The sequence below is a fragment of the Sus scrofa genome, unplaced genomic scaffold (genome assembly GCF_000003025.6).
Source record: "Sus scrofa isolate TJ Tabasco breed Duroc unplaced genomic scaffold, Sscrofa11.1 Contig1660, whole genome shotgun sequence".
NCBI lineage: Eukaryota > Metazoa > Chordata > Mammalia > Artiodactyla > Suidae > Sus > Sus scrofa.
Window position 1 is genome coordinate 48,361 of NW_018084929.1, and position 13,090 is coordinate 61,450.

The 13,090-nt window shown below is 51.9% G+C and overlaps 1 protein-coding gene across 1 annotated transcript in view; it reads left to right on the forward strand.

Moving 5' to 3' along the window:
- The window catches only part of LOC110258246 (protein KIAA0556-like), a gene marked incomplete at its 3' end in the record, with an annotated part of 53,257 nt that extends 40,841 nt beyond the window's left edge, over positions 1-12,416 (forward strand). The window contains exons 6-7 of the mRNA XM_021081434.1: positions 7,254-7,431; positions 12,252-12,416. Of these exons, the coding sequence (XP_020937093.1) occupies positions 7,254-7,431; positions 12,252-12,416 (343 nt within the window). The remainder of the gene's footprint in view (positions 1-7,253; positions 7,432-12,251) is intronic.
- Between the last annotated feature and the right edge of the window lie 674 nt (positions 12,417-13,090).

Below are 13,090 nucleotides of genomic sequence, written 5' to 3' on the forward strand. Positions count from 1 at the left end.
CCTGACCCGGGAGGCTGCCGTCAGAGCCCAGAAGCTGGAGAGCAAGGAGACAGAGGAGCCACAAGGGACTAGGCATCCGTGAGTCCAGGGGCTCGAGTTGCCCCCGCGTCCTGGACCACAGAGCAGATGCTTGAGCAGGGAAGACCTGCATCCTTGCAGCTCTATGGGGGGGGCGGGGGTGCAGGAGGAGCAGCCCAGGTACCAGGTCTCTGACAAGTCGAACGTCTGGATTTTTATATGAAATCAGATTTTTTTAATGTTGGGGATTAATTCGTCAATATTTTCAAACACCATGTGAGCCAGACAAAACTCCTGTGTCGTCGGCCAGCCAGCTGCCAGTGGGTGGCCTCTGAGCAGATCCCAGCTGGGTGTCACTGGGTCCGTTGTCTCTCCTCTTCCAGTCTCGCCAGCTCCTCTCTTACTCCACGTGCATCGCGGGGAATCCTCAGGCTCAGGGTCACAGCAGGCTCTGCAAACTTGCTCCCCGCGGCCTCACCTCCCCCCCCTCACTCCTTCTTGCCTCCCCCCATCCTGTCACGCCCTGGTCATATCCCACCCACCTCCCCACCCTCCTCTCCGAGACCCTGTGCCGGGGCTTCTGGGCCAGTCCTGCAGCCGCCGCCTGGTGTGCCCACCCTCCCAACCCCGCATCCCTGCCTGTTGAAAGGATGTCCACTGTCCCCCATGGGGTTCCCAAGAAGCAGACTTGGAGACGGAGTTTCCGGGGCCGTGTTCTTGAGGGAAGGCAGGGAGCAGGGCTGGCCAGAGGGAGAGTAGGGCTCAGGGCAGCCACACCAGGGCCTCTAGAGGCCAGCTCCACGGGGAGCTCTGGCGCTGCGAAGGCCCCTTGGCGTTGTCCTGAGTCGAGTAGGGGGCTGGGCCTTGACATGTCTGTATTAACATGTCACTGGATACAGGCTGGGAAGGGGTCAAGGCCAAGGGCAGTCATGTTTGGGGAGCTCAGCTATGAGCTGACGGCTGTCAGCACTCCAGCCACGGGAGGGCTGAGCCATTCAGTCCTGGCGAAGGGAGATGGGATCTGGGCAGTGCCCGACAGCATCCCCCATAAGCCCTTCCTAAGGCCCTGCTGCACCCCCACACCCTCCCCAGCAAGGCTTCCGTGGCACCCGGTAAGAATTCAGCTCTCCCCACCTCCCTCCACAAGGATGGAAAAGAGGAAGAAGCCTTTAAACCTTCGCAGCGTTTCCCCCCACCCCCACCTTTTTTTTTTAGGGCTGCACATATGGAATTTCCCAGGCAAGGGATCGAATCAGAGCTGTAGCCTCTGTGCACCACGGCCACAGCCATGCCGGATCAAGTCACATCTGCAGCCTACACCACAGCACACAACAACGCCAGACCCTTAACCCACCAAGCGGGGCCAGGGATCCAACCTGCGTCCTCATGAACATTAGTCGGGTTCATTACTACTTAGCCACAGCGGGAACTCCCATTACAGCCCCTCGTGGCCAGAACTCTCAATTACTTTGGGACAACAGAGACATGTAAAAGCCATCCTACTATAGGCAGGAGCCTGGTTTGAGTCTTGGTTGCGTCTCCCGTTCAGGCTCACAGCTCTCATTCTCCCCATGTCCCGGATCAGATTAGGGAACCAAGGCTCCGAGAGGTTGAGTAAGCCACCCAAGGTCACACAGCTCCCACAAGGCCAAAAAGTGAGAAGTGAGTGTCCAGCCCGGGGGACAGCAGTCGTGTCTCGTTCAGTGTGACCTCCCCTAGGCTGGTCAGGATTCAGGGCAGGGGGTGGGAGGGGAGACGACGGAAATGAAGTTCAAACTGAGTTAAGCAAAAAAGGAAATTTCTGCCCTCACGCGGAGGGACTGCTAGTTTCCTGCAGTGCCAGATCCAGGCGTACAAAGGCCACCGTCAAGCCTTGGCGTCTCCCTCCATCTCTCTGCCCCATTTCTCGTTCCTCGTCTGTCTCCCATTCAGACCCTGTCCACGGGGGCGCTCTGGAAGCTCTGCCCAGCAAGCCCAGAATCCTCCATTCCCTGATACCACCAACAGGGGTCCCGGAATTAAGTCTCTCCACGTGGCCCGGGTCAGGAGTCCATCCTTCACCAATCTCTGTGGTTCACCCTGACGGGGAGGGAGGGAGATTGTGATGGAAAACACAGATTGGCCCAGCCTGGGTCAGAGACGGTCTTTGGAGCCAAGGCTGAGGAGTCAGCCACCCAGACAGGGCTTCAGAGCTGGCCAGAGCGCTGTCCCCAGGAAGAGGAAGGCAGGCTGGCCAGAAGCAGCCCCTGTCCCCTGACAATTTCCCCAAACGATGCTCTCTGTAAATGGCTCCCGCCAAACCGGCTTCTGACCTTTCTCAGAAGTGTTCTTTCAACACCTTGGGGAGTTTGGCCCTGGCGTAGAGCGCACAGCCCTTTTGGCTGCAATGCAAGTATCATGTCTCTGCTTCTCTACGCAGCAAGAAGGCAGATGAACCTCCTGACCAAAGGACCCCTCTGTGGTTTCTGAATCTCTCTCTTCTCTGACTCTTTGGCTTTTTCCTCATGATATCCCAGATCCTTGAACCCGCTTCCCCAGCCTGTGCCAGTGGAGAGAGCGTGGAGAAAGGGACCCAAGGGCCGGGGGAGGGGGGTTGTGTTGGGGGGGCGTGTTGGAGCTGATTTTTGTCAATACGGCCAATCCTACGACTGTTTTGAAAGGGGAATCTATGACGTGCCAATTTGCAGTTGACACTAATTTTGGAAGTTTTGCAAATATCAGCAGTGATGAATAGGAAAGGAGCTGGGAGAGCTGAAACACGGGAGAGGAATAACAAAATTAATTTCCATTTATATAAATACTAATTGATACACCAGAGAAAAATGAATATGGAACACGGATATTAGCTCAGAAAGGAGAATAATTGCTTTCGGAGCCATACTAGATGAGATGGCATCGCAGCGCATCTTGCCAGGCACACAAAGGGGTGACAGGCTTGGGAGAATCTGGGGTGCTGCCTCTTGTTTCGAGGGGGCAGTGGCATTTCTCCCTCCCAGGGACCCTCCCCCATCTATTTTTTTTTTTTTTTTTGGTCTTTTTGTCTTTTTAGGGCCGCACCCGCGGCATATAGAGGTTCCCAGGCTAGGGGTCGAATCGGAGCTGTAGCCACCGGCCTACACCACAGCCACAGCAACACCAGATCTGAGCCGCATCGGCAACCTACACCACAGCTCACGGCAACACCGGATCCTTAACCCACTGAGCGAGGCCAGGGATCAAACCTGCAACCTCATGGTTCCTAGTTGGGTTTGTTTCCACTGCGCCACGAGGGGAACTCCTTTCTTATTTTTTTATTTTTTATTTTTTTGTCCCCCTCGCCCCCATCTAAATCTGCTCCCTCCTCCACCTCCAGGCCTTCTCCATCTCGGAGTGGTACCCACAGCCCCTCTGTCCCTTGGGTCAGAAACTTCTCTTTCTCTCCGTCCCATTCGGATCACTAAGGGTCCTGGCCGTGCTGTCTGCAATCAGACCCTGAATCTGTCCACACTGCCTCCGTTTTCATCACCCCTACCCTCGTCCAGGGCATGGGTGTCACAGAAGCCTCCTCCCTGGCCTCTTTAGGGAGTCCGACGCAAGTGCAGGTCCCAAGACCCTGGTCAGATCATGTCACTCTCCTGCCTCCAAATCTAAGGCACCTGGCACCCCACGGCAGAGAAGAAAGTCCAGATCTAGCTCCTGTCTCACCTCCTCCATTCCCCCACCCCCCCGTCACTTGTCAGGTGTGTTCCCAGCCCAGGGTCTTTGCCCCTCCTGTCTTCTCAGCCTAAGTTTTCCTTCCGGAAATGCCACCGAATGGTGGTCTCCTCATCATCCAGGTCTCAGCTCAAATGTCACCTCCTCCGAGAGGCCCTCCCTGACCAGCCCTATCCTATCTCTTTCATTTTTTTCATGGAAGTTCCTGTCTTGGCGCAGCAGAAATGAATCCAACTAGGAACCATGAGGTTGTGGGTTCAATCCCTGGCCTTGCTCAGTGGGTTAAGGATCCGGCATTGCCGTGAGCTGTGGTGTAAGGTCGCAGACATGGCTTGGATCTGGCATTGCTGTGGCTGTGGTGGAGGCCGGCAGCTACAGCTCCGATTGGACTCCTAGCCTGGGAACCTCCATATGCTGCAGGTGCAGCCCTAAAAAGACAAAAGACAAAAACAAACAAACAAACAAACCACACATCATTCTATGGAACCATCGATTTATTTGTTTGTTATGTGTTCATTGCCTGAATTCACTGCAATGGAAGCTCCTAGAGAGAGTTTGCTGTGTATTCACCCCGAATCTCCAGTGCCAAGAACAGGACTTGGTATATAGTAGCAGGTAAATTATTTGTCTACCATTGACCATGGGACTTCCTGGGTGGCCTACAGCATAACTACGCAGCGTTGTCACTGTTACCATTGACTATGATTTTGGTGATATTCAAAGGATGGCATTTCGATTCATTCACTGCAGGTATCTACTAAACAGGTATTCTTCAATCTTTTTTTTTTCTTTTTACTGCCACACCTGTGGCATCTGGAAGTTCCTGGCTAGGGGTCAAATCGGAGTTGCAGCTGCCAGCCTACGCCACAGCCACAGCCACACCAGATCCAAGCTGCATCCTCGAACTGTGCAGCTCACAGCAACGCCAGATCCTTAACCCACTGAACAAGGCCAGGGATCAAACCCACATCCTCCCTGAGACTACGCTGGCTTCTTAACCCACTGAACCACAACGGGATCTCAAAACCCATCTTTTTTTTTTTAAGCCTCAATTGACCATCTGTTTTTCAGGCACTGTTCTAGGCTCTGAGAATATAACAATAAACACAGCTAACAGACCCTCTGCCTTCAGAGAGCTGCCATCTTCGTGCAAAAGATTGATAAGAACTAATAAGCAGGAGTTCCCGTCGTGGCTCAGTGGAAATGAATCCGACTAGGAACCATGAGGTTATGGGTTCAATCCCTGGCCTCGCTCAGCGGGTTAAGGATCTGGCGTTGCCGTGAGCTTTGGTGTAGGTCGCAGATGCAGCTTGGATCTGGCAATGCTGTGGCTGTGGCTGGCAGCTACAGCTTCGATTAGACCCCTAGCCTGGGAACCTCCATATGCCGCAGGTATGGCTCTAAAAAGACAAAAGACAAAAGACCAAAAAAAAAAAAAAGAATAAGCAAATAAATGCAGGTGACAACAGATAAAGCAGAGTGAGTGCTTAGGGAGTGATGGGGGAGAGGGCTACTTGAGCTCAGGTGGTATAGGCAGGGCCTCTCTGAGGACAGGACCATTGAACCTAGACTCATCATGAAAAGGAATGCATCCGTGAGCTTCTGCTGCTGAACAAACCAGCCCTAGATTGAGGGACCTCAATTACATTAATTGTAATTTTTCATAATGCAGTGGCTTAGCTAGGCATTCCTTCTCATCTGAGCCTGGCTGGCCTCTGCCGGGCCAGCTCATGGGTCTGGTCAGCTGGCAGACAGGCTGGCAGCTGAATGGCCTAGGCATCTGCACCTACTCACCTGGCAATTGAGAGGCTGTTGGTCAGAGTGATGGGGCCACCGGGCTAGTCTGGCTCCTCACATGGCAAGACTCCAAGAACAGAAAAAGACAAACTCCTGTGCACATGCGCCTTACAGCCTCTGCCTGCTTCACTTTTGCTTCTGTCCCATGGGCCAAAGCAAAGCACGGGGCCCAGATTCAGGAGTGGAGAAACCGACTCCACTTCTGGATGGGAGTCCCTGCCGCTGCAAAGAGGCAAGGACTCCGTAGGAGGAACCTGTGGCCGTTTGGCAGGCTGCTGGTGCCGTGACAGGCTATGATGCACCCTGGGGCCACGCTGGTCACCCATCTGTTTCATCTGCCCACCCCCCCACCCCCAAGATGCTCAGAGTTCCCTTGACACCATGGAGAACAGAGATTATGAAAGGTATGTTAGAAATAACAGGGCGATAGGAGAGGGAAGCCACCCTCCAGGGAGGTCGCGTGGCTTGGCCTCCATTGCTAGCCCCATGGATGTCCTGTGACCTCCCTGAGTTTCTGCTTCCTCGTCTGAGCTGAAATGGGTGGGACCACATGAATCCAGGCTTCCTTCTTGCAGTGCTACGGTGCTGGCGTTCTGTGGATGTGGCATCAAGCGTGGATCTTTGTAGCACATCTACCCAAAAGAGAGCTGACACAGGCCCCCGATTCTCCCAGGTTCCAAGAGCTCACCGGGCTTGGTGAGGTCATGGCTGGAGTGGTAGACCAAGGAGGAAAGAAGAGAAACTCCAGCCAGATGTCCAGAGAGAGAGTCATTGGCCCTGAGCTTTCTGGGACATAAAGTGGGCAGTGTCTCCCCAGGACCACAGTACACTCCTGATGCCCCCTGATGGACAGGGGCCACCGTAGGTCACTTCCTTTTCCTTGAACCCACGTGGGTCCTCACGCTCACGGCCAATTTGCATAAAATGTCCCTTTCCCACCTTGTGACTTAGTGATGCGGTGGCCTCCACTTGATTGCTTGCTTAATTGTTCCGTCTGTACTGAGCTCCTACTGTGTGGCAGGTGCCGTGCCAGGCTCAGGGGGACACAGGGATCTAGCAAAACAGATGGGATTTCTACCCTCAGTGAGTTAACTGGCAGGGCCGAGGGATATGTACCAATCGATCACAAGCTCTCAGTGTTGACCAGACTGAGACACTCTGGGACATTCATGGTGACGTGGTGGGCTGTGAATACAGGTTTGATGTGGTTAAAGACGTTGGGACGGCTTCCCTGAGGAAGTAAGCTGGGATCTAAGCACAAGCTAGCCTAGGCCATGTGAGTTCTCCAGGGCCGGGACAGCACGTGCAAAGGCCCTGTGGTGAGAGTGAGGCATGTGAATACGAGGGACTGGAAGGCAGTCTCGCTGGAGCCAGGAATCCTGGGTCCAAGATGAGGTTAGAAAGGTAGGCAGAAGCCAGATGGAAAAGCCTGCTGGCCAAGCAGCAAGAGAAGCCACACCAGGGTGTTTACAAGGGATTGATACGGGGAGAAAGAACCCAGGGCTGCGTTGTAGGTTTAAACCACACCGGCCCATTCATCCTACAGACATTTCTGAGCATCAGCAGTGTCCCAGGCCCAAGAGCCACCAGGAGGAAGGGTGCAAAGCCCTCTTGGAAGGCTCTTTCGTTGCAGCCTGGGTTTCCAGTTGGTCGAATGCAAAGACTGAAGACCACGCCTTTGCTCCATGTCGGCTGCCCCCTCTGGAACCCACAGCATTCACGGGTCACTTTTCTTCCTGTTGCAGGCCTGCAGCTGAATTTCACCGCCTCCTGGGGAGACCTGCATTACCTGGGGCTCACGGGCCTGGAAGTGGTGGGCAGGGACGGCCAGGCACTGCCCATCCACCTGCACCAGATCTCTGCCTGCCCCAGAGACTTAAATGAGCTCCCGGAGTACACGGACGACTCCCGGACCCTGGACAAGTGAGTGTAAGAAGCGCGAGGCACCTGACAGCAGCGGCGGCTCAGGGCCTGATCCGCGTTGTAGATTTCAAACATCAGCTGCATCCCAGCTTCTCTGCGGCCACCCCTTGAGGTTCAGGGTCTGCCCATTTACAGTCAAGGGACATGGAGGCCCAGGAAAGGGACACAGGGCACCAGAAGTCAGGTTCTCCCGTCTCCAGATCCAGGGGTGCTTTGTGGATTCTCCACGGTGCTTGGCGTGGGACGGATCTGGCGTGGCTGTGGCTGAGGCATGGACCAGCAGCTGCACTTTCTAGCCTGGGAACTTCCATATGCGCAGGTGTGGCCTAAAAAAAAAAAATAAATGAATAAGACGTAACATAATCTGATTTCCATGATTACACCTAAATAATTAATCATTATTCCTCAGATTACTAGATACCAGCATGTTTCTATCTCTTTGACTTTTTCCCTGTTATTTCTAACAGTTTGTTCCTTGATAGACATCCAGATAAAGCCATACATTGTAATTATTTGATGTCTTTTTAAATAATTTTTTATTTTGAAATTTTTTATGGAATATAATTGATTTAAGGTTGTGTTCGTTTAGGTTACTGCAAAGCGATTCAGTCTCATATACACATAGCCATTCTTTTTTTTTTTTTTTTTTGTCTTTTTAGGCTGAACCCAAGGCATATGGAGGTTCCCAGGCTAGGGATCCATCGGAGCTGTAGCCGCCAGCCTACGCCACAGCCACAGCCACAGCCACACCAGATACGTACGGGCCACGTCTGCAACCTACACCACAGCTCACGGCAATGCCGGGTCCTGAACCCACTGAGCGAGGCCAGGGATCGAACCTACGTCCTCATGGATGCTCGTCTGATTCGTTTCCGCTGAGCCACGACAGGAACTCCTACACATATGGGTTCTTTTTCAGATTATTTTCCTACATATTCCCAATATATTCCCATCTACTCAAGGTCATTACAGAACATTGAGCAGAGTTCCCTGTGCTGTACGGGAGGTCCTTGTTTTCTGTGACTACTTATTTGTCAATAAGTTCATTTGCAGATTTATATGTCTCTTAAGCTTTTGTAATTCTAGGTTCCCTTCCATCAATTTTTTTTTTTTTTCTTTTTAGGGTGCACCCGAGGCATATGGAAGTTCCCAAGCAAGGGGTCAGATTGGAGCTGTAGCTGCCAGCCTACACCACAGCCACAGCCACTTGGGATCTGAGCCGCATCTGTGACCTACACCACAGCTCATGGCAACACCAGATCCTTAAGCCACTGAGCGAGGCCAGGGATCGAACTCGAGTCCTCATGGATACTAGTTGGATTTGTTACCACTGAGCCACAATGGGAACTCCCTCCCATCTTTTTTCCTTTCTTTTTCCTTTTTTTCTTATAAATTATCTGTTCAAGAAACCAGGGTTTTGTTTTTGTTTTGTTTGCCCTGCTGAGTCTGGATTTTACTACTCGCCTCTCTGCAGTATTGTTTAACCTGCTCTTCAGGCCCCTGTTATTTCCTAAAAATTGTTCCTTAGATTGGAGGCCCGAGCAGATTGAGGTTTGACCGTTAGGGCAAGACACACCCATCAGGGATGGGTGTCACTGTGGGTGCTTTTAGGACACACGGAATGTCTAGTTGTCAGGCATCTTGTGATGTTGGCAGCCAACTGTCCAGTGGTTAGATCTATTGCTTGTTGGTGAAATGGTATTACACGGAGCCTATCACTTTTTTTTTGGTCAGTAAAAGAGAAAATTTCCCTCAATTATTTGGTGACGTTTAGATATACTTCGAGTAGGAAAATTCAACAATAATCTAACAGTTTAATTCGTTTCCCCTTCATTTTGCAGTTTTTCAAAACTGCAAATGTGTCTCTAGCACTCTTTTTTTTTTTTTGTCTTTTCTAGGACCGCACCCGCGTACATGGAAGTTCCTAGACTAGGGGTCTCATCAGAGCTGTAGCTGCCAGCCTACACCAGAGGCACAGCAACCAGGGATCCGAGCCACATCTGCAACCTACACCACAGCTCACGGCAACGTCGGATCCTTAACCACTGAGGGAGCCAGGGACCGAACCTGCCCCTCATGGTTCCGTTGGATTCGTTAACACTGAGCCATGATGGGAACTCCTCTCTAGCATTCTTTAAGGCACTTGTTTGCTTGGACTGTCATAAACTCATGGATTTAAACCTACTGTGTCTGAAGGGTTTCAATCCATAGTTGTAATCCCATTGATGCTCAAATTGATCCCTTTGTGGACACTGGGAGCTCCTGGATCCTTTTGTAGACTAGTCTCTTAAGTGCTTGCTTTTAATGTGACGGATATTCTGTTCCTCTCGTCTAGTTATTGTCCCAGGTATGATTCGCCATTTCTCAAGAAGCCAGGTTCCGTCTGGTGAGAAGTGTATTAGAAACCATAATCTAACCACTGGGATGCTCATTGCTATTGGGTTAGTCCTTGATTCTAGGTTTTTCTGTGGACCGAGCTAAAAGGAATAGGTTTGTTCCTTGAAGAAAGTAAATTTTCACTTGAGGCAGTGTCTGTAGGACGGGAGGTAATTGCTTTTGGAAGGAAATAGAAGGTTCTGTCTTAGTGGTAGACTCAGTCAGCTTAATTCCACAAACACCCCAGGGTTAAATTGCTGAATTTCCTCAGTTTTAAGATGCCAGCCATTGTAAGACACATCATCCATCAATTTAATAACGGCCTTTTAGAGGAAAAAAGAAGCATTACCTCCTTGGAGGAACGCTTCGATTGTGAGATTTATTCCAAGTCCAAAACTTTAAAATGTAAAAGGAAAACATAAAGTTTATTTTAAAACCTAGGAACGTGGCAACCGCCTGTGTCCCTCCTAGCACAGCAGATTCAAAGTCACCAGGAAAATGTGAGCGTGAGAGGAGGGGGTTGCCCGGAAGGCGGAGAGCTGAGCCCTTATCTCCGGGGCCAGGCCTCTCAGTGGTAGTGAGATCAGAGCAGGTGCCTGGGGCTGAGGTGTGCTGGGCAGCCTTGGGAAGGATGAGGCAGGAGAACCAGAGACTGTTCTGGGATGGGAGTGCAGTGTGGTCCGGGGCGAGTTCTTCTCAGAACACTGCCTGAGGTGTTCCCATTGCGGGTCCGTGGTACCAAACTGATTAGTATCCATGAGGACGCAGGTTTGATCCCTGGCCTCGCTCAGTGGGTTAAGGATTGCCATGAGCTGTGACACCGTGAGCTTCGATGTAGGTCACAGACGCAGCTCGGATTCCACTTGGCTGTTGGCTGTGGTGTAGGCTGGCAGCTGCAGCTCTGATTTGACCCCTAGCCTGGGAACTTCCACATGCAGCGGTGCAGCCCTGAAAAGCAAAAAGCAAAAAAACAAAAACAAAAAAAACAAAAACACTAGCTGAGAAGCGCATGAGGGTGCTCCCTCTCAGTTGGGGGGCAGAGGGGGGTTGCTGCTCTGAAACACCCAGGCCACGTGACCACAGGCCAGACCAGCTCCCCACAGAGGCACCTGCATCCTTGCCCCACAACCAGGAGCTGCCCAGTTCATCCTTGAATCTTAGTATCTTTTCCCCCCAGCATAAGAAAGAAGGAATAGACTTCTTCAGAATGTACATTCAGTTCAGCATTTTAGAGAAAGTTAGGAAAATAGAAATAGTCACTTCCCATGCCCTCTGACAGAAATGTATTTTCAACTTGTGCATCCATCTCTCCCGGTCCTTGTCCTCATATTGCACCACTGAAATCAGCGCCTGCCATCCTGCGGCCGCCTTTTCCCTGTTCTTACATCATCCTGGGTGATTTTCATTTAATTACTCTACAGATTTACTGAATGGTTCCCTATTTTGAGACCTTTTACGGTTTGTTTGTTGCCAATATAAGTCCACATCTTGGGAGTTCCAGTTGTGGCTCCACGGGTTAAGGACCTGACGTTGTCTCTGTGAGGATGTGGGTTCCATCCCTGGCCTCGCTCAGTGGGTTAAGGATCTGGCGTTGCTGTGACCATGGCGTAGGCTGGCAGCTGCAGCTCCAATTCGACCCCTACCCCGGGAACTTCCCTATGCTGCAGGTGCAGCCCTAAAAACCAAACAAATAAAGAAAAATGCTTTATTTAAAAAAAAAAAAAAAGTAAGATCTTGGTGTAGACAGCTTTCCAGTTTGGAGAATAAATTTTCCTTAGGAGGAAGAGAATTCTAGAAATGGGATCCATGGGTTAAAGCATCCTGGAAAATCATATTCCCCCACACACCCCCTGTTTTAAAACCTTGATGATGGGAATTCCCGTTGTGGCGCAGCAAGAAATGAATCCAACTAGGAACCATGAGGTTGCAGGTTCGATCCCTGGCCGCCGCTCAGTGGGTTAAGGATCCGGCGCTGCCGTGAGCTGTGGTGTAGGTCACAGACAAGGCTCAGATTCCTGCTTGCTGTGGCTCTGGTGTAGGCTGGCAGCTGTAGCTCTGATTCGACCCCTAGTCTGAGAACTTCCATGTGCTGCAGGTGCAGCCCTAAAAAGCAAAAAAAAAAAAAAAAAAAAAAAAAAAAAACCCAAAAAACACCACCAAAAAAACCTTGATGATGGCTTCGGGGCATCTTTAGCAGCATGGACTATTATTTCCCCCTGCCCCTGCCGTTTTCCTCTTTGTCTAACTTCACAAACGAGAGATGACTCCCTCCGTTGCTTTAATTAGTCTTGCCGCCCCGTAATGAGCCTGATCCAGCCACGCTCGTTGCCAGGCAGGAGCCACCGTGGGGAGAGGAGTGGGTGTAGACCCCACGAGGTGGTTCTCCCAGCAGCGGGGCTGTCCTCACCTCTCCGCTCCTCATACCACCCCCACCCCCATCCCAGGTTAATCGACGGAGCCAACATCACCATGGAGGACGAGCACATGTGGCTGATCCCCTTCTCGCCGGGGCTGGACCACGTGGTCACCATCCGCTTCGACAGAGCCGAAAGCATCGCAGGCCTGCGCTTCTGGAACTACAATAAATCTCCCGAGGACACCTATCGGGGGTAAGCCGGGGAACAGCGGCCCCGCTCAGTCCACTGTCAGGGAAACAGCGGCTTGATGAATGGCTGGCGTGGCTGCCAGAGAGGAGCATAAATCCTCCAGAACTTTCCAAATGGAGCCGGGGGTTACAGCCAGGGAGAGAGAGAGAGCTGCCGCCGTTCCCCTTCTGCAAACAGCGAATGCAGCCTAGACAGCCCGGGCAGACTCGGGGGACTTCTTCTGGGGTTCAGGGGTCCTCGGCAGGCCAGCCCCCAACTCAGAGTGGCTGATTGCACCCCTTTTGTTCACTGAGCGCTTTGGGGGCCAGGCCTGGCTGAGAGCTTCTCATACTTTGTCCCTTCATTGGACCTGCGTCCCAGCCTCTGGGAGGCAGGTATTATTACCTCTCTTCCAGGGTATTAAAAAACCGAGGCTCAGGGGTCCCCACTGTAGTGCACTGGGTTCAGGAAGGCTCTGGCTTGTCTCTGTGGAGGCGTCAGTTCGTTCCCGGCCAGCGCAGGGGATTCGGACCTGCCATTGCTGCAGCTGTGGTATAGATCACAGCTGCGGCTCAGATTCGATCCCCGGCCCGGGAACGTCCACCATGCCACGGTGCAGCCAAAAGAAAAAAAAAAAATTAAAATCAAAAAAATAAAAACCGAGGCCAAGAGGTCTCGGTCACTCACTCAGGTCACAC